General features: G+C 39.9%; 1 protein-coding gene across 2 annotated transcripts in view; it reads left to right on the top strand.

Moving 5' to 3' along the window:
* The window catches only part of LAMA4 (laminin subunit alpha 4), a 160874-nt gene that overhangs the window by 50271 nt on the left and 88093 nt on the right, over nucleotides 1–22510 (top strand). For both annotated transcript variants that reach the window (XM_055135507.1, XM_055135509.1), the window contains 3 exons: nucleotides 7328–7452; nucleotides 14966–15046; nucleotides 22283–22497. In XM_055135507.1, the coding sequence (XP_054991482.1) occupies nucleotides 7328–7452; nucleotides 14966–15046; nucleotides 22283–22497 (421 nt within the window). The remainder of the gene's footprint in view (nucleotides 1–7327; nucleotides 7453–14965; nucleotides 15047–22282; nucleotides 22498–22510) is intronic.

Here is a 22510-nt window from a genome sequence, read left to right as displayed (position 1 = left end):
AAGCCAGCACCAGAGTGATACTACAGTGGATAGGGCATTTACCTTGCACCTAGCCTGCCCAGGTTCAATCCCTGGCATCCCATATGATCCCCCAAGCACCACCAGGTGTAACCCCCTAAACATTGTTGGGTATGACCCAAAGAGCAAAAAAAAAAAGAAAGAAAGAAAAAGAAATGTACTCAGACAGATGTTCTTAGTCAGAACCTGCCTTTCCACCAAAGTATTTGTGTACACAGTACTTTTCAAACTTTTTAATATCCTGATCCCCTTACATCATCAGAATTATGCAAGCTACCTAAGAGCTTTTATGTGGATTATATCTAATCCATATTTGCTGCATTTAAAATTTCTATTTTAAAATGTTAATGGATTTTATTAATTTATTTGAAAATAATCATAATCCCATCTTATGTTAAAATATGCAAATAATATAGTTTATAAGTAATTAACATTTTATTGGTTGAAAGTAAATTTGTGTGGTTTACTAAGCAGCTGTATTTCATATTTTTTTCTACATCCATCTGTATTGATGTAAAAAAAAAAAAACCTGTTCCTTATCCGCAAAATAGAGTATCATTCCTTTGAGTTTGAATGAGAGTTTGGATAAAGTATTCTTGGTGAAGCATTCATTTCATTGAGCTTTTTCACTATATCCCACCACTGCCTTCGGGCTTGAAGGGTTTCCTCTGATAGGTCTGCTGTGAATCTAACGGGTGCTCCTTTGAATGTGATTTTCTTCTTCGACCTTGCTGTTTGCAGTATTGTGTCTCTATCCATTACGTCCATCATCCTAACTATGATATGTCTTGGAGTTTTTCTGTTAGGGTCTCTTTTAGCTGGCACCCTTCTAGCTCCTTGAATCTGGATGTCTGCATTCTCCAGCTCTGGGAACTTTTTCAGCAATGATTTTTTTGACTGTGGCTTTTTCATTGGGGTTGGTTTCCTGTCCTTCTGGTACTCCGATGATTCTAATGTTGTTCCTCTTGAAGTCATCCCATAGGAATCTGATTCTCCCTAGAGCTATTTTGAGGTCTCTCCCCATTGATTGTTGTTGACTGTAGGCTGCCTGCAGCTCATCTTCAAGCTCACTGATTCTGTCTTCTGCTGTAGTCATTCTATTGTTGAGGGCACCCACTGAGTTTTTTAATTCATCTACTGAATCCTTTATTTGTGACATTTCCTTTTGTAGGTTATTTATTTCTGCTCTATTTTCTTCCCGTAATTTCTCGGCTGTCTGTTTTCTCATTTCTGTCAGGTAATCCTTTAGCTTGTCAGTCTTTCCATTGAGTTCATTGAACAGCTTCAGGATTTCACCTCTGAATTCTTTTTCGGAGAGCCCAAGTTTGTAGGAAACGTCTATTGAGGCATCTGGACTCCTTTCATCATCCTCTCCTTGTGGCGGGGATTTGCGCTGTTTCTTCATATTGTTGTCCTGGTATGGAAGATGGACGTTCTTGGAATTAGCTAGCAACCTATTTGCGAACTATTTTTTGGGACAGCTAAGATGATACTCGGGGAAATAGGTGATGAACACAGAGATGTACCGAATAATTGCTTGGTGTTTTGAAAATATGTGCACATGGTCGCGGACTCAGGAGGAGGCCACCCCCACTTTGTTGAGGCCCGGGCCACTACCGAAATGTAGCAGGGTGACCACAAGAAGGAGTGAACCAGCGTGGTGGTGCTGGAAGGTGGCGCGGGGCTAGATGGGCGATGCTCAGGCAGAATGGGAGTCAGGGTCTGAAAGGAGTTGGCACGGGGGGACGGGGGGAGGTCCAGGCACAGAGGAGATGGCGCCATTTCAGTTCACTAACCTGCAAGAGGGAGTGAACCGGTGTGGTGGTGCTGGAGGGTGGCAAATGGGTAGATGGGCGGTGCTCAGGGTCAGAAAGGAGTAGGCATGGGAGGGGGGATGGGGGGGCGGAGGTGCAGGCACAGAGGAGATGGTGCCCGTTTCAGTCCACTAACCTGCAAGAGGGAGTGAACCAGCGTGGCGGCGCTGGAGGGTAGCGAGAGGCTTGATCAAAAAAAAACCTCTCTGGACTTAGTTACTAAAATACTAAAATACAGAAATCCAAAACTATGCTGCTGCTGGTGCGGCCTCCTGACCTCATATCTCTTCATTCTCAGCAATGGAAAACAAATTGCCAAATGCTTTCTTTTCAGCAGATCGACTTTAGGGGGGAGAAACTCCAAATCAATAATAGTGAATTTTTTGTTTAAATATTGAATGTAATCAAAGTAAAGTGAAAGTAAAGTGGAATTTACCAGTTACACATGCGGGGTGGGGGGCTGGGGAGGTGGGGGGGAGGGGGGAGGTATATCGTGATTCTTGGTGGTGGAATATGTGCACTGGTGAAGGGATGGGTGTTTGAGCATTGTATAACTGACACTTTAACCTGAAAGCTTTGTAACTTTCCACATGGTGAATCAATAAAAGAATTTAAAAAAAAATTATTAAAAAAAAAAACCTCCTTCTTAAGCACTCAAGAAAATCAGAGTAAGAAAGATGGTGAAATCTTGCTATTCTTATGGAAATAGTTTATACCTCCCAGGATACACTGTAAGAAGCATGGTCTACTCTACTGGACTACAGCCTTGTACAAAGCATGTGACAAATAGCCTGATTCTTTTAGATCTCTTTCTCCATTTTGCTGGTGCTCTGGCCAAGTCTACAAGAGACACTATATCTCATTGTGAAGGAGACACAGCCAGGGCCCACATGTGCTTGAGGTTGTTTGAGTCAGCTTTCTTACCCACCAGAGATTCAAATTGCACTTTTTATTTTTAAGTAGGGTCATTTCCATTAAAAAAGAAACAGTTCACCCAAAAAAAAGTGAACAGGGTATAAGTCATTTGTCTTGCATGCAGCTCACCCTAGTTTGGTTCCCCAAGTACCTCCAGAAGTGATTCCTGAGCATATAGCTAGGAGTAAGCCCTGAGTACCAATAGCTTAATTAAAATAAATTATTTGAGCCAGGAGATACTGTTAAGGCCAGTTAGACACATGCCTAGTAGCATATACACAACCCACTTAATTCTCAGCATTAAATGATTCCCTGGACATCATTGGGTGCAGCCCCTGAGGCACCCCAGAGCTTTTAGGGTAACTCAGGGACCCCAGCACCACAGAGCCAGAGCAGCATCACATCTTTTGTCTAGCCCTTGTGTTGAACCAATTATCTGGTTGGCCTGGAATGGCTGATGGGGTTCCCAGGCCTATTGAGCACTGCCTGAGAGCCCCACTCCAATTAAATATATTAACTCTTCATCAACAACACACTTATTTATTATTTTGTTTGTTTTCTGCTTTTTTAATGGAAGAATTTTGAAGACATTTGTGTCTTAAAATAAATATCCACTTCAAGGGGATATTTGCGTCTCAAAGTAAAAGAAAAAAAGCTAAAAGAACCCATGCAGATGATCTATTCTAAATCCTCAGTTTACACATAGAGTACAAAAAGTGACTTGTCCTAAGTAAACCTTCTAAAAAATAGAATAACAAGAGATCCTTCATCCCTGCCTCCAGCATTCTCAGTTCATTTCCAAGAAAGTGCAACAATGTCTTTTAGGGAACTTCCTAGCATTAATATTCACTTCAGGCATAAGGAAAAATGGAAACTCTTACAAGGAACCTGCTTTCTTTTGCACAGATGGACTTCAGCTGTCCGAAAAAGACTCAGACAAATTTGACCCTGTCTATACACAGCACTACCAGATTGCTCATTAAGGCAGATTCCTATTAGCTGAACAAACCTCATTGGCTTTCTCAAGGGATAAGAGATTGCTACTGATTAAGACTTGGCGTTGGGTATATGTTAATTTTCTTTATTTTCACCAGACCAGACACTAATTCATCCTTTCCCACTTTTTCCTGGGTTCCTTTCCTAACAAATACTTACTAAAGTCTGACTTAGAGCAAGGAACCATATGAAATGTCAGGCACTCTCTACAACACACCATCTTTTATTCTGATAACATAATTCTATTCCAGAGCCAGAGATGACTGAGCAAGTGCCCAATGAGAATTCAACCTGTGTAACTTGCTGCTCTCATTAGGATTCCTCCCTTTTGACTAATGTAGTATACTTAACCTGGTGTTCCAACTGGTCATAAAACAATCTCATGCCTTCTAATGATGTGATCTTATGACTATTTTGGGAATCCCCCCAAGAAGTGCTCAGTGGGCCATTCCTGGCAATGCTGGCCAACCAGGCTGGACAGTTCAATACTAGGTCATTTTGGATGAAAGGGTCTCCTGGGGGCATATATTTTAGTGGGCTGGGGGTGAGTATATGGCATGCTATGTTGGAGGTCCTTAACACTGAGTTATCTTCTAGCTTCATCTTATAATTCTTTGGGGAAAGGGATTTTTCTCTGACACGTTAGAGAAGCAGTATAATTTGGGAACTATCAACTCATAGCTGGAAACAGGTGGCTCAAGTTTGAATCACTCTTGCCAACTGGTATCTGCATGACCTTGAATAGTTTACTGTGCCACCAATTTATTAAATGTAAATTGGGGGAAATAATAACTTACTTGAGAACTAATGTGATCATTCAATTCTTTAATCTTTAGACCAGGACCTCACTATTCTTTTATTTTGAACCTCCACCCAGAACAAAAAGACAAAAATGAAGCACTCAGAGTTGAGTTTACTCCTTTTCCATCCTGCCTTCCCCAAGTTTCTGGCACAGACCATTGTTTGAAACAAGCTGTGTCTGTGACATTCTTGTGCCTACAAGGTATTGCTAAGGCAATTGATCAAGCAGGAGGCTGCTTCTCCAGTGGCTTATACAATTAATAAGTATAAAATTTAAAACTTATAATTTGTTATTAAAGAACTTAATTTCACTAAAAACCCTAATAATTTTTTCACTGAAAGTTTCATCTTTACAACATGGGAGTGTAAAGATGAAAACACCATAGCGTTAGCAGTTTTCCTTGGTACAGTCTAGTCCAGTTCAGTTGGAGATAGCACTGTATCACTGTTGTCCCATTGTTCATCAATTTGCTCGAATAATGGGAACCAGTAACATCTCCATTGTGAGACTTGTTGTTACTGTTTTTGGCATATTGAATATGCTACAGGTAGCTTGCCAGGCTCAGCCGCACGGGCAGGACACTCTTGGTAGCTTGCCGGGCTCTCCGAGAGAGATGGACGAATCGAACTTGGGTCGGCCGAGTGCAAGGCAAACATCGTACCTGCTGTGCTATCACTCCAGTCCTCAGTTGGAAATAACTCAGTGAACTAGCATAACTGTATCCATAGAGCTCTGGTCATACATGAATCCATCAGGAGCTAGAGAGATATTCAACAGGTTGAGCATGTGTTTTGCATGCAGGAGGCCTGGATTCTAGCCCCAGTACCACTTGCCCCTCCCCCCCACGTTTACTGCCCTTTCTCAGCACCATAGGGAGAGTGACATGAGGGACAGGACATAACATAACAGCAGTATGCACCCCAAAAACAAAAAGGCAAAAAGGAAAAAAAAAACAAAAAGGCAAAAATTAATCCATCAGAAAAGTGGGACAAAACATAAGAAGGAGAAGGAAATACCAGATAATCTTACTCATATGTGGGATAAAAAGAAATAAAGCAAGAGAAGAGACAAAACCAAAATAAAACAAACTTTCAGAATCTGATCACAGAAATGAGGTAATCAGAGGGGGAGGAAAGCATGGAAGGAATCCAGTGACCTGCGGTGAGGGGTATTGGTATTTGGGTGGTAGGTGTGGTATGTTAACATATATTTGACGAGGTGTGAACCTGTACTCCTAAAACTTAGTGTGCTATAAACCACCACTATCTTTTGAAAAAGAAACACATGAATAAGGAGCGGGACAAAGAGCCACTGAGAGCTTCCCTGTGACCTCAGCCTCACAGTGCTGGAAGACAGGACCTCGGAGGGCCTGGCGAGGCCACAGCAGATAACAGTAGCATGATGTGGGTCGTGGGAGGAGAGAACCATCAGGAAGGCGGACCCCAGAGAGGAAATCCGGAGGTTTGAAGACCAGGTCAGATGCTAAATGAACAGACATCTAGACTAAAAGAATCAGCCTGTTTTATGCTTTTTCTCCCACTTACTCTTTTCATAAATGGAAATATACTGTATCCTTTTTATTGTATCTTTCTATGAAAGACACTAGTCTATTAGTAGAATATTTTTTTTTTTTTAACAAGATAGGTTTTAATTGAAACACTTTGAAGGATGTGAGGGGAAAGAGGAAGTACGAATTTAAGGGAGAACACAGGCTTGAAGAGCAAGCCAAGAGTATATTATTGCAGCTGGAGGGGGTTTCCCAAAAAGGAACAGGGGATCCAGAGGCTATTCTTAGTACTACTCAGTCAACCAGGGCAAGATGGGTCAATGCTTGGACCTGACAATGTGCTATTTTTCAGCAGTGCCACCAAAATGTTCAAGGGGACTACAAAAATACCAGGGACCATATTCACACAACCAAGACTTGCACGCAGGCCTCTGAACTATCTCCCCAACCCCATAGGAAGTATGTCTATGATCTGTCTTAAACTCCATTTATGCTTCAGTCTGCCATTTTGTTCTTTAAAACACTGTAGCACTGTCTTCCCATTGCTCATCAATTTGCTCGAGTGGACACCAGTAACGTCTCCATTGTGAGACTTCTTGTTACTGTGTTTTTGGCATATTGAATATGCCATGGGTAGCTTGCCAGGCTCTGCTGTGCGGGTGGAATACTCTAAGTAGCTTGCTGAGCTCTCCAAGAGGGACGGAGTAATTGAACCCTGGTCAGCCGCATGCAAGGCAAACCCCCTACCCTCTGTGCTATCACTCCAGTCCACACACTAATTCTTATTTATTTCTGAGGTCATGAATGAGTACAGGAGTGCTATTTTTTCCTCCATTTTATATTTATGCCAAGTTGGATAAGATAATGCTTCTAGAACATTCAGAGTCTAATCATTCTGTTTGTCATTTTGAACTGAAATGAATAACTAATAAATAATCCTTTCTACACACACACTCTGAGAGGTCCCATACTGCTAGCATGCGTGCACGTGCATGCACACACGCACACACACACACACACACACACACACCATATACACACACACCCCACATGCAATTTCGTAGTGGAGTCAGATGCCATTGTCCACACTTGAATGAGAAGGAGATGGCAGTTCCATATTGACCAGTACCATGAACACCGTGTATTGTCAAGTCTGCTACTTTCATCTCCAAAAGGAATTACTTGTTTCCAGATTTACTGGAAACATTAACATTTACTGGAAATCATTAACATTTCTTTAAAGCCCTTGTGAATTTCCTTTCTTTGGTCTTGTAGCACTGCCAGCGAAACACAACAGGAGAGCACTGTGAGAAATGCCTTGATGGCTTTATCGGAGATTCCATCAGCGGTGTACCCCGGTTCTGCCAGCCGTGCCCCTGTCCGCTGCCCCACGTGGCCAAGTAAGTCCTGAGGAAAGATGGTTTGTTCTGCTGATGTTCCTCTAATTGGTTTTTTCTCTATCCAAGTTTTTCCACAATGAAAGTTGGTTACTCCATGTGAAATGAGACAGGAAAAGATGTAGGAAAGATCTCTAACCTACATACAGGAAAGTGTAAGCACTTGCCACATAGTAGATGACTCTGTTTCCAAAATATATGGGTGTATCACAAAGTCAGCAAGGTTTCCCTGGTTTTGTAAGTTAGTCTAGTCTCATCTTTTTTTTTTTTTTTTGCTTTTTTGGTCACACCCAGCAACACACAGGGATTACTCCTGGCTCTGCACGCAGAAATTACTCCTGGCTGTGCTTGGGTGACCATATGGGCTGCTGGGAATCCAACCCGGGTTAACCACGTGCAAGACAAACACCCTATCTGCTTTACTATCATGCCAGCCCTGAAGTCTAGTCTCGTCTTGTTTGGATTGGTCCTTGCCATGGAAAAATCACAATTAGTGATAACAATATACTTGTTTTAACCCAGACTTTTTATAATAGTATTTCTTCTCTCAGAGTAGAAATTTTCTTGAATGTGCCAGCCAAATATCAGAATTGGAACACAGATAGATAGATATATTTTTAGTCCAATCAGCTCATAGAGGACTTTTCTGAAAACAGCTTCTCACCTTCTCACCTCTGTTTTGATCTGAGACAGATGCTAAAAAGTACAGCCATACAATTTAATGTAATAATAAAATGCTTTCCAACTACAAATGCCTAAAAATTCAGTAGTCAAGTCACAGCTCATTATTTTAAATGTAAAAGATATTTTAAATGTAAAAGATATTTTAAATGTAAAAGATATTTTAAATGTAAAAGATATTTTAAATGTAAAAGATTAAATGTAAAAGATTACATTGATGTGGTAGTGTTTGGTTTTCCAGAGATCAGCCAGCTTTCTATTTCTCTGACAGCTAGTTGCCCTACAGCAATTCAATTGATGTGTTCATCAGCAATTCAATTCTGATACTAGTTACCAGGACCAAATACAAATCCCATAGATCTGTACCTCCTGGGCTCTATCCTACTTTCGATGTCAATCCAAATTTAAGTTCCCAGGATACACAGATTTCTGCCCAGCTAGCTAGAGATTCAGGAATTCTCTCTCTATATATATACCCTCAAATTAAATGATTCTCTAGAGTAAGCCACAGAACTCAGGAAAGTACTCTACTTGAATTATAACTTTAATATTAATTTTTTGGGGTTTTTTACTCAGGAACTTACCACACAGAAAAGATGCATAGGGTAAGGGATAGAGTAGGAGATGGGTGGAAGTAGAATAGCTATGTAATGGTGATTCTGATGCTTCTCTCTTGGCAAATCAGTGTGTTCACCAATCTAGAAGCTTCTAAACCTTATAGTTTAAGAGCTTGTATGGCAGTACTATTGCACAGGACTGCATGATTAAATCACTGGTGATCAAGCTTAGTCTCCAGTCTCTTTCTCCTCCTCTCACATTGGGGAAAGGATGGGATTGAAAGCTTCATATCTCTAATCAGTCATGGGGCAGCTTCCTCTGACTGATTAGTCTCTTTCTTTAAGCTTCCCCTCCTAGAGTCCCATCTGGAGTCACCTCATTAGCATATACTCAGGTCCATTTGAAAGGGTCTCATTGTCAATAACAAAAGACAGATTTATCCCTCAGGAAATTCCAAAGATTTTAGGAAACTGTCAAGAGCCAGGAATAAAAGCTAAATACAAATATTTAATTATTAAGCCTAATGAGTAATGATGAAATGGAAGAGTAATGAACTTTGGTTCAAATCCCTGTTTGGACACTTACTAGCTATGTAATGTCCACAAGATACTTCTCCTGATTACTCTTTCTTACTCTCCATAGGATTTGAGTTCAAAGAAACTACATTGAGATCTTGACTTCGTTTACTGATTTCTCTAGCTATTTTACAGGATCTCAATTGTTTGTTGTTCTTTGTTTATTTTAGGATCTCAGTTATTACCCAAGGATGTTAAAGTTGGTGCGTGAGAATAGGTTAATAAGTGTGGAGGATTGGGGTTTGTGCCTTCACCTGAAAAAAAGAGATAAATGGTAGTTGTTGGCTTTAATCAAACATACACTTTGCATTTTTTCTGAGAGTTTACTTTGTTTACTGTATGTCAGGCATTGTTGTTGGGTGTGATATTTATAGTGTTGAAAAATTAAATTAGGCCCTTTTCCATTTAGGAGAAGCCTGCATTTTCCATAATACTCATGTATTCTTTCCTCTCATTCTCTCCCCTCACATTGCTCTCAAAATTTTTCAATAAAAATTATTTCACTCCAAAAAATAAAAGAAAGATGAAATTAAATAGTGTGTGTCAGCTAAAATAAAATTTCACCACTGCCATGGATAAAAAGAGAACTTTCCTTTCCAGAGATTAAAGTTTAGGACTTCCCATAAAATACACAGTAGATCTATCAAATTAAGATTCTATGAGCCAAAAGAGAATGGAAGGATATAGTACAAAAACTCAATAATATGAACATCTTACCAAGAATACACTATCCAGGCAATTGCTTAGGGAATTCATAGCCTTGAAGCCAGTTTTGCAAGAAGCAATAAAGGAGGTTCTTAAAAGAGAAGACAAGCTTCTCAGAACTTTGTCACCAAGTATGGCATTCATTCATGGCACTTATGGTTGTTCTCTACAAGATTATAAAGGGAGGCTAGAGAGATAGTATAGTGGGTAGGGCACATCCCTTGCATGCAGTCAACCCTGGTTCCAGCCCCAGCACCTTCATATGGTTCCCTGAGCCCTCCAGGAGCACAGAGCCAGGAGTAAGTCGTGAGCACTACCAAGTAAGGCCCAAAAACAAATAAAAAAAGATGTTAAAGTGTCTAGCTTTCTAAGAGAGTTTATACTTTTTCAGAAATGAGTTAATGTTTCATTTAAAAATAAATAAAGTTTAGGGCTTCTGGGAGAAAGAAGACAACAAAATTCTCCTTAACAACTTCTCTATCTCCCCCAATGTAAACTTTGGTTTTATTTCATTTTGGCAAGCTGACAATCTCAATAGGGGATAATTTGCAATTAAAGGGACAGAGACAAAATACTTTGTCTCTGGACAATTGACTCGTGACAATACCAGTATACCGGTGAATAGGGGAAAAAAATGCATTTGGACTTTTAGATCCTGTGGCAGGAAGCATTCTAGTTTTAGAAAGAGGAGATCTAGAGATAATTGATTTTTGATTTATAAAATCTGATATTAGAAGGATACACAGCTCAGTTCACAGTTAGCCTATATCATTATAGACGTCTCAGCACCAAGCTGAGATATAAATGGGTAGAGGCCATCACAGGTTCTCTAAAGTCCCAAAAGTTTATATTCCTCTTTCCAGCTAATAAAGAACGGGGAAAACACAAAAATTCATCTCTGCCCAAATTTTTTACAATCCTATAAAGTAACTTCTTAAAAGGCCTGAATCACACCATACACACACACACACACACACACACACACACACACACACACACATTCTTATAAAGAGAAAAGAAAATAAGATGATGACAACCAAAAGTCTCTATTTTTTTCCTTAATTAGATACCCATATTGACTAACATTTCCCCTAAGATCTATGATTTGTTCAAGTCCTCTGGTGAGTCTAACAGTCCATGAAGGAGCAGACTTCTGTATAGCACCATCTTTCTTTACAAATTATGAATCTGCCTCAGTCCTGAGTTTGTGGTTTTTCCTGTCCAATGACAATATATGCAAAATGGTGCTTTGGTCAGCTTGGAAAACTCAAACATTAAATGCTGTTATTTCATTTTTGTATCCTGATTTATGAGCACCCTTTGCCTCACCTGGGTATGTTCTCTTATTGTCGGTTAACATTCTACTCTCAAACATCAGCCTTAGCCACATCTAATGGGAAGAATAATATGCCATTCTCTTCCATTATACTGTAATTCTGTTAAATAGATTTACTTCCAACCTCCAAGTACAGGTTTGTTTGTTTTCTTTTTGGGTCACACTCGGGGATGCACAGGGGTTACTCCTGGCTCATTCATTCAGGAATTACTCCTGGTGGTGCTTAGAGGACCATATATGATGCTGGGAATCAAACCCTGGTCAGCCGCATGCAAGGCAAACGCCCTACCCACTGTGCTATCTCTCCAGCTCCCCTAGAACATATTTTATTAATCTATTTAAACTTGGCCATTACGGAGCATCATCTGCTCAAAACAGCTTTGAGCTGCAATTTCTTTTTTTCTCTTCAAAGCACACATAAAATTTATTGAGTAGAAAGCAAGATAGACTGAGCTCTCTCCTTTGAGAAGCATCTCTTTTTGATGAGAGACAAACTACAAAGGACCTAGAAAGTTTTCTTCCCACCAAAGCAACTTTGCAAAGTAGATTGGGCAGACCAGCCCAGTGTGCAGGTAGCAGGGGACAGGCAGCAGCTCTGAGGGACATCAATATTTTTACATGCAAGACTCTTCTAAGACTTCAGAATCCCTGGCAAGCAACCTCAGGACTTAGTCTCCACACAGTTAACCTCTACTTTTTAAGCGTTATTATAAATCACCCAGAGCAAGTGACTAAATTTTATTAAAAAAAGAAAGCCTACTGTCAAAAAATAAAATTATTTTAAATAATTTAAAATTCTAAAACGATGATTATTTTTCACCTTTTGAGCCAGATTATTTGATATTTCAATTTTTTGAGAACCTGTATGAGAAGCTCTTTGAAATAAATGAGGCAGACACTTGCTAGTTGAGTGAAACGCTTCCTATCTGGAAAGAGCTGCCCTGAACATTAAGGATTTGTATTTCTATCCATGTTATTTCTCTCTGTGTAGGAGTATCTAGGGCCAAAGAGAGAAAGTAAGGGTCTTGGGAAATGTGCTCTGACATTAGAAATATCTTTACAATTGCAGATTTTTTTAAGGTTTTTTTTTTTCTCTTTTTTGGGTCATACCCAGTAATGTTCTGGGGTTACTCCTGGCTCTGCACTAAGAAATTACTCCTGGCAGTGCTGGGGGGACAATATGAGATGCCAGGGATCAAACCCAGGTCAGCCACGTGCAAGGCAAACTCCCTACCCACTGTACTATTGCAACGGTCCCACAATTGCAGGTTTAAAGTTAAAAACCTGCTCAGAGTTAACACAACAACAAGAGTACACCATTTAAAAGTCAAGAACATTATGTGGAAGAATGGGAGAATTGGAAAGTGAGTGAGAGACCCACTTGCTCTGTAGCACTATTTCCCAAATCCCTAGGGGGGACAAAATCTAACATAAATGGGGATGGAGGTGGCAATGTGGAAATGGAGGGTAGTCTATAGTCACAGAATGATATAAATGTGCTTCTTTAATAAAAGTGTTAAAATGGGCTTGAGCGATAGCACAGCGGGTAGAGCATTTGCCTTGCATGTGGCTGACCCGGGTTTGATTCCTCCATCCCTCTCGGAGAGCCAGGCAAGCTACCCATGGAGTATTTGATATGTCAAAAACAGTAGCAATAAGTCTCACAATGGAGACGTTCCTGGTGCCCCCTCGAGCAAATCAGTGAACAAGGGGATGACAGTGCTATAGTAGGTAAAGGAACATACATGATAACTTAACTGTTTTGCAAATAATAATGCCCAAAAGGCAAGAGAGAGAGAGAGAGCGAGAGAGAGAGCAAGAGAGAGAGAGAGAGAGAGAGAGAGAGAAGAGAAAGTGCCTGCTATAGAGGCAGACTTGAGGGTTTTGGGGTGGTGGCTGGAGGGAAACTGGAGACTTTGGTTGTGGGAAATGTACTCTGGTGAAGGGTGTTGGAACGTTGTATCTTTAAAACCCAATCATGAGCAACTTTGTAAATGTGTACGTCCTGGTGATTCAATTTTTTTTTTAAAAAAAAGACATAAAAATAAATAAATAAATAAATAAGTAAAAATTGAAGTAGCAAAACTTCTATTCAATCTCATAAAAAATACTATGGAATATGAATTTTACTTTGAAGCATCTGTTGGTCAAAGCTATTGACCTAGGATTTGGGTTTGCAATTACAATCATCACACCAGAAAGCAAGGAAATAGTGTTTAAGGGAGGTAAGCAAGCAAAGTGCTGAGTCTATTTTTCTTTAGCCTCCCAAATGGTTTCAAAGAGCAAAAGACTTCCTTCCACTTGGAGGGGGCCCCCTCCAAGTTATTAGTGTGAGCTGAGAGAGGCACAGTACTTCCATCTCTCTGGCCAAAACCAGACCTCACCCTAAGCAAAATATAATCAGTTAATTCTGATGAAAAACAAGAAGAAACACTCAGTACTGTCTCTGAATTTCCTACCACTAGGCAGCTATTCCCAGTGTTCGTTTATTTATCCTCCGTGTCTACCAATAGCAATAGCCATCACTTCACTTAAGGACAATGTCATCTGTTTCAAGCATCAGGCTGTTAACTCAAGGCAGATGGTGCCAGACACACACGAGCTGAGGGAGCAGGCTGTAGGTGAGCACCTTTGACAAACACGCATGGAGGTTTGGTTACATTCTGGACTCACAACTGACAGTGTCGCTTTAAGTTGACCAAAGATTGAGGACACACAGAACTAAGAAAAGGTCAAAGAAAGTAACTTGGACTATTTTTAACCAACCTGTTAGAGGAAATAAATTGCAGGTATTACCTTTCACAGAGAAACACACATTGTTTTCTCAACAATTTTATAAATGGCTTCACACAAAGCAAACATATCCATTTGCTGTTCTTCAAAGCCCCGTTAAAGTAGAATCGCTGATACATGCAGGAATGTGAGAAGAGCAGGTCGTACTCAATTTATTGTACAGTACCTGAGTCAAAACTCATTTAAAAATCTATAAAAATTTTTCACACTCCCCTCATGAGAATGGATTTTTATGTCACTGTAGAATTTCCTAAATATATGGAGACTAATATTCTATTTTCCTGCCTTAAATAATTAAGATAGTTATTTTTTCTGCTGAGCCAAACTTCTTTTTATATTATACCTCATTTTTATTGTCTAAAAAGTGAATTATCAAGGTGAGAGGATGAGAATAATTTTACTGTAGGTCCTACTTCTTGCTTGCATATTTATGTTGTGACAGTGATCAACAAAGCCAGCCCCTATATCTTTTATCCCCAATCTTTAAGATATATGGGTGAAAAAAATTTGAGGTGTTCTACAGATTGTATAGTATGGCATTGGTTCATGGTGGTAGAATAGATGTAATATAGCAAATGGAGAAATTTTCCAAAGTGGTGGGGATAAAAAAAATAAACTCACATGATTATAAAATCATGAGTAAGATTTGGATTTTTATTTCTGGATTTGGAAACAGCCCTAGGAAATCATTCACCAATGGAGTGGTGCATGCTTTCAAGGATGCCTAAGCATCCCTGAAAGAAAATAGGTTGAATTTAAATTTTTAAAATGGTTGCACCTATTAGATCTGAAGATACCAAGGTAGAGATAAATTAATCAAAATCAATGCATGGAATTGACTTCTAATATTTTTCTCTTAAAATTCTAGTTTTGCAGTATCCTGCTATCGGAAAAGTGGAGTTGTCCGGTGTATTTGCAATGAAAACTATGCTGGACCTAACTGTGAAAGGTAGGTTAATAAAACACACTATTTGGAGGTGGGGTCAGCGGAAGGCTTCTGTTTCTGGTACTCAAGAGCTCCTACCTTGCTTCTTAGGTCTTAGAGTCAGTGCTTGACTTTAAAAGAACAGCTGTTTTTATGCATATTTAAATCATCTTTAAATATTCAATCACTTAAAGTATAAAATTAGATAAAGTTTCTGGTCTTTTTATACATCTTGAAAAACCAAGAAACAGAGGAAACAACACTGTAAAGCACATTAAATTCAAATTGATAGTTTAAATTCAAGACCGTGGCTGGCATTATTGTGGCAACCAAAAGATCATAGCCAATTGACATGGCTGAGGATGGTATGAATGTATCACGCATATCCTGCTGTGGATAAACTCTGTCTTGACTCAGTTTGCCATTTGGCCCTAATGTCACACTGACACACCACCCACTGTTATTTTGTCCTCAGCTCTGAGGCAAGTCTCCTTTCATTAGAAAGTGACATTACTGAGTATCCAGAATAGGTTTCAATTCATTTTAACTCCACATCATTATTGAAATGAAACACAAAATTAAGAATACATTCACTATGTGAAACTAAAAAAGAACACATTCACCGAGAACTTATGAATGCCCACAAATATTTCCAAGGACATCAGAGATTCTGGAGCAACAGTTTAAGAAACAGTTCTGCATTCAGTCTGATTTTTTTTATTTTGTTTTGCTTTGCTTTGAGGTTGGGGTTCCCAAGCAGTACTCAGTACTTTTGGTGAGATTCAGCCAACTGCACTGGTGCTTCATGCTAGAGACTGAAGAGACTAGTGACCACAAAGACCAAGCTAGCATAGTTTTGAGGGTAGGGTGGGGTGAGGGTGTCTCTAAGCATCTAGCCAGGCTTGGAAGACCATGTGGTGGTGAGGATGGAACCCAGGTCGGGAACGTGCTGCTAACCACTGTACTATCTCCCTGGCTGTTGAGTGTGGTATTAAAAATTAGAGCTGAATAGTGAAAAGACAGGCACACTAACCATCCCAAATACTGATATTAGTGACTCAGCTGTTTATGATCCCTAGAACCACTTCAGAGTGTGTAAGATCTGGTGTACCTCTATCAGATTTGACACCCCCAACAACCATCATAGCAACAATAATAGTAAAGCATTGGGAGAAAATTCATAGCAACAATGCCCTTACTTATAGAGATTTTTTTTCTGTACAAAACACACTGTGTGTGAAAGGGCCCAATGGATGGTGGTGGTGTGATATTGGTGTTTTGGTGGTGAATGAAGTGGAGTAACATTGTCTGCAAGGTCTGAAAACATTTATTCAACGAATGTTACCTAAAAAACTGTTTTTCAAAAACAATCCCCAGGACTATTATTTGAGAGATGGAGGATAATTTTAGAAGTGAGATGAAATTTCATAGGATTTCAGGGTCACCTTTTGATCCCGAGCTTAACGGTCAGCTCTTCCTGAGGACATCTTGCTGTACATTCCAGACCATAGTGCTCAGGCTAGGTTAGTCTTTCTTAACCCCAGCAGGGTCCTTATTCAGTTACTTCTTTTTGGGTCATGACAGAATTTGTCCATGACCGTGTTCTTAACTTACAGTTATGACCTAACCCATTTTGATGTCAGAATAGCCCACAGCTTTCCCTGTGTCCATTCAGCCCCTTGTCAGGACCCTGCTGTTGGGGTGCTAGGAAGTAGCAACTGAGGCTTAAGTCAAGTAAATATGGATGCCCAGAAGTAAATATTATTTTGGAGTCAATTAACTCCCATGTTACAGAGCATAGCATGAACTGTCTACCTGTGTCTATAAACAAAGGATATTGCTAAATATTAAAAAACTATACAAATGACATAAAGGAAAGAGAAAAGCAATATAAGATTATTAGTGCTTGATGGAATTGGGTGTGCCTCTGGGGCACTGTTGTGGGCATAGCTCAATAAACCTAAGCTCCTGTAGGAGGGGCAAGGACAACCCAATGTTATCCAACAGTTATTATAGTTTGGATCTCCCAGTTTCAGTGTTGACTGCAGTCTAGTTGTATACCTATACCATTCTTCTACATCTTACTCCTTTTTCTAGTCTCTATTCCCCATTATAGTATCTGGTACATGATAGGAACTCAGTTACTTTATTTATTTGTTATAGTTGGTTTTTCTTTCTTTATTTTTTTCCTAAAAGACAAAAGATGCCTAATGTACTTTAGAAAGTCCCCATGTAGTGAGAAGGCAGCTGTTTCTTACCAATTTGTGCCTGCTTCCCACCCCGTGTTGGGAAAATGGGAGTGCATGATCCAAAATTGATTAGAGAGTTCATAAATGGCAATTCCATTCGGATGCAAGTAATTACAACATTCACATGCCTTGTAGGCAAGAATTCTCCAACTTTCATGTTCACCCCAGTGTGGTCTTCCTGCTCTTTCCCAGCACTGCACTCTCATTGTAGTGAACACTCCCTGAGATGCTGTCTTAGATGGGCAGGCCTTAGTGGTACATGGGAGCCACTAGGGCCACACTTCACACTTGACTTAGGCATGGATGCCAGGCTTCAAACTCAAGGCTTTGTACCTGCGAGGTTATGTCTCTCACTTCACCCCCAAGTAATACCTTTTAAAGATGCAGGCACTTCAGACTCAGAGCCATACGAAATTTTCATCTAAGGTTAACAATCTATTAGTAGTATTATTATATTATATAATTTTGAGGGGGTTGGTAAACTAAATCCAGAACTCTCAAAATTCATTACAAAATTATCACTGTATCACTGTATCACTGTCATCCCATTGCTCATTGATTTGCTTGAGTGGGCACTAGTAACGTCTCCATTGTTGTTACTGTTTTTGGCATATTGCATACGCCATGGGTAGCTTGCCAGGTTCTGCCATGCAGGCGGGATACTCTCAGTAGCCTACCAGGCTCTCTGAGAGGGACGGAGGAATTGAACCCGGGTCAGCCGTGAGCAAGGCAAACGCCCTACCCGCTGTGCTATCGGTCCAGCCCTACAAAATTATCAACTAAAAATAATTAACTTATGTGATCTCAGTGCCCCTGAGTTCCTCATTATGTCCCTGGCTGCTTTAATAATACAGCTTCATCTATTCAATTTTGTGATGGAGTTGAGGGACATCCTACATCCTACAAGATTCACACGACTACATCAGGATTCGTCATGTGGATCTTGTTGCTTAAACATCCAGGAGCAGAATGGGTCAAATTAAAGCCAGTCTGTTTTGTTTTGTTTTGTTAATTATTGAATCACCACAAGATATAGTTACAAAGCTTTCATGATTGAGTTTTAGTCATACAATGATCGAACACCCATCCCTACACCAGTGTACATTTTCCACCACCAATGTCCCCAGTATTCCTCCCACTACCCCCACCTCACCCCATTCCTGCCTCTATAGCAGACAATTTCCTTCTTACTCTCTCTCTATAAAGCCAATCTATTTACCTTAAATCCTTAACCAAGAAAGGCAGAACACTTACCCTGAGTTAATGATAATTAACTGAGGTAGTGATAATGATTTTGATGATGGCCTTGATGACAGAAAAGAATAAGAAAAAGAAAGAGGTGGAGAAAGAAGAGAAAAGTGACATTTATTGCAGCATGTTGTGATTCATTTAACTTAATCTCAATGACAGCTTTATTAAGGCAATATCTCTTCCCTGAAAGGCTCCAATGCTACTCAGGAATTTTGGCACCTTTGATAGAAGCATCCCAGTGTCATTGTATGGCCCTTAGGAAAAGAGAAAAACAGAGAAGAGGTTTCACAGTTACTAAAACACTATATTTTGGTCATAAAAAGCCATTTGTCTTTTTGTTTGTCTTCTATTTCTTTGTTTTACATTTTCCACAAATATGTAATTGCTAAATAAGAGGACAAAATTTGTATACCATAATTCTTTCATTAGCACGGTAACTTGGTCAGTTATGCTTCCTGGGTGAAGTAAAACAAGTCATTATTAAAGCTTAAAATTAGATTACAGAAGGGAAAGTAGCCCCAAGCTTTTGGTACCAGTGTTCCACTGTCATCCGAACTCGACTACTGGTCCTTTTATATCCTTATGATTTACTCTCTCTGGTTAAGAGTTCAGAAATTGATGTCATTTGATTAATGAATTGCTATGGTCATTCATTGATAGTTTAATTATTAAATGCCTGACTTGTGTAGTGAAACAAGAATTAAACACGGAGTCTCATAATGGGTTTGAATGCTGTAGCAATGACCAAAACATTAGGTTTCATTGTACTCTAATTATCTTCAACAGTAGAGGCTTATTGAAGCTGTGAGCAGAAAACCTTTGTATGCTACTTAGTCTACAAAATCTGTGAGTTATCACTTGGACGATGATTTCAGCGTTGCCTTTGAGTATCACCAAAAGATGTTTTTGAAATGCTAAGGAAGGTTTCAAAAATAGTTTTCTGCTGTGATTGCAAGTATATTCATAGAATCTAGAGTTTATTCTTTTCTCTTTTGGAAGGTCAGAGGCCAATACATGAAGCTCAAGTACAATGAAATTAAATTTAAAAAAGAAAACTTCCTTCATTCCAGACCTCAGGATACTCAGCTATCCATGGAGGTGGAAGGTCTATTTCAATGAACTTAACTATTCTGTGTCTAGTTTGCAAATGATGGACATCCAGTCCAACTATGTTTCGTAGAGGGATGATTTATGCTGACTTGAGGACCAGAGTGCTAATAAATCTAGGTGCAAAAAGAGAGAATATGAATAACAACGTTCATTGAACATTTCCCCTTTGTGGTTTTGCAGTACTTCCATTCATTCTTATCTTCTTCATAGATCACAGTTTCTAAAATTGGTGAGATGATGCACTCTTTTGTATGCTGTTGTGGAGAGAGGGAAAGATCTGGGCCAAGCCCAGCTGGGCTTAGAGGCATCTCCCCACTCTCTGCTCAGGGGTCACTCCTGGGTGATATTATGTATAATCATGCTTCATTTCCTGTTCTTTCAGAGTATGAACTGTGTGTTTTTCCTCTTCCTGTCTTCTGTGCCTTACATAAAATACACATGAATTGTCCCTCTGTTGGATGAATTCACTCATTCATCTATAATAACCGCAGTATAGTTTAGGGTGGAGGGAAGGAAATGACACCAAGGTCAGAAAGACTGGGTCATGCTCTGACTCCAAACTAGACTCTGGAAAACTGAAATGACCTCTCAGCTTCAGAATCCCAAGCTTTTTGTGATCTACTTTTCAGGTGCCTGTGATATAAAACTCAAAGATGAAGCTTTGAGATACAGTGCAAACAAAAAGTGAAAGATTGTGCTTATACCAGGGCCATACTGATAGTTCAAAAGGCTGAAGAACATGCTTTGCATTCTCAAGGCCCTGAGTCTGATCCTCAAACCATATGGCGCACCAATGGATGTAGTTCTGGAAGCCAGTCAAGCACCCCAAGGTGTAGCTCTGAAGTTTCTTGTACCACTCACTCTAGCATCATTGACCAGGAAGCCCCCTCCCCTGCCAAAAAAGGTTAAACTTGTACCTTTACAAATACACCAAAAAGCCAAAATATCAAAATGAAAGCTGAAATTATATATAATATGTTGAATGGTGGTTTTATTAGGGTCTTAGCATTAAAGATGTGGTTTTAATCGTCTAGTTTTCAAATAAATTCTTTTTCATATAATCTATTTTTCAAGTAGAATATTACTTCCTAATAATGATTTTCTTATTTTTAATGGAAACTTAAAAAAAAAAGTATGGTGTTTCTTATTCCTGGCCAGGTTTTTGTGATTTCCTTGGAAAGTTATCCCTGCCTTTCCACTCCCAAGGCCAACAGCCCAGGCTGGCCCTTCACACCCACCCTGTTCCAGCCTGCAGTTCGTGTTACCATGGAATCTCACACTGGCTTTCTTACAACCGCTTTACTCTGGCTCTTTCACTGACTCTCTTTCTCTGTCTCTCCAAAGTCACAGCTGAAACCTACTTTCCATTATGGGACTGCACATGCTTTCCAATCACTGTGGGAGCATCTTAGCCCATCTTCAACACCAGCTTAGAGATCATGGCAGAGAAGAGGCCTCAGCCAGACAGCAAACAGGTCACTTGGCTTATATAATATATCCTCACAAACTTTGAGCTTACCTTTGAAAACTGAGTGTTCATATAAAAATCAAAATGAATTTTAACTTCTTTTTTTAAGAGAGAGAGAGACAAAGAGAGAGAGAGACAGAGAGAGAGAGAGAGAGAGAAGTCATTAATTACCTGGATCCTTCATTCACTCCCTCAGGGCTACAATCTGGCAACAACTGACAGGAGCTGAGTTGCAGTTGCCCTTGGATAGGGCCTTGTCCTACTCACACACACCGTGGCCTCTGCCCTAGGGCACCGTTGGGAAAAATAGAAATAGGTATTTCTTCCTTTGGGGAGTAGCAGTCCCATCAGGAGTTCCCAGCTTGGCAAGAGCAGGAGAGCTGGATGAATTTCAGTTTCTACTTTCCAACTGCACCGAATTCTCTATTAAAATAACAGCCTGCAGGACTATAGGAAAGAGCTTTGCTACTGCCCATCTCAGTGAAGTTTGGTGCCTGATCCCTGGTGGCTCACATATGTAAGATATTTAGAAGACTGGATCTCTATTCTGTTCTCTATGCTTTGTCTCTGTGCTGGCTTTCCTCAGCCTCAAGAACAGCCAGAAGCTAAGTGTTCTCTGCCCCTGTAGTCAACCTGCCAATGGAGAAAATAAGTTCCCATAGCCTTCAAAGAGGAACCCTGAAAATAATGCTATTGAATCAACCTTCAACCAAACCATTTTGCCCAGAGAATGTCAGCCACTTACAGAGTTCAGTTTATGTTAACTAAACAACGCACTATGGCAAAGTGGATGATGATTAGACCATTTTACAACAAAGGTATTATCAACTCGTTATTCAAGACAGCTCTGAGCTGTGGATATAACTTATTGCAGTACATTTAGTATATCTGGCACCTCCATTATATGCCAGCTACACACTCCTCCTCCTGGGATTACAAAATGTATTTATCCTCACGGTATATATCCAGACACTTTCACATTGGGAGGTCTGTTCGACCAAACAGTCCCTCCGTGAGGAATGGAAGCTCCTTCAAACTCTGGTCCTCTGAAGAAGATGAAAGGGTGTTGGTTCCAGGAGAGCAATCCACAGGTTTTCACTCCACTTTGTTCTAAGCTAGCAAGAACATTGAAATGAAGAAAAGAGATGGTGTGCACATTTTCAATGTATAATTCCATTTCAGATGTGCTCCTGGTTACTATGGAAACCCCTTACTGATCGGAAGCACCTGTAAAAAATGTGACTGCAGTGGAAATTCAGATCCCAACCTGATCTTTGAAGATTGTGATGAGATCACTGGACAATGTAGAAACTGTTTACCCCACACCACTGGGTTCAAATGTGAACACTGTGCTCCTGGTTACTATGGTGATGCCAGGATAGCCAAGAACTGTGCAGGTATAGTACCATC

Source organism: Sorex araneus, chromosome 4, assembly GCF_027595985.1.
Source record: "Sorex araneus isolate mSorAra2 chromosome 4, mSorAra2.pri, whole genome shotgun sequence".
NCBI classification, from domain to species: Eukaryota; Metazoa; Chordata; class Mammalia; order Eulipotyphla; family Soricidae; genus Sorex; species Sorex araneus.
The sequence above is the reverse complement of the archived record's forward strand: the minus strand, read 5'-3'. Positions and strand labels throughout refer to the sequence as shown.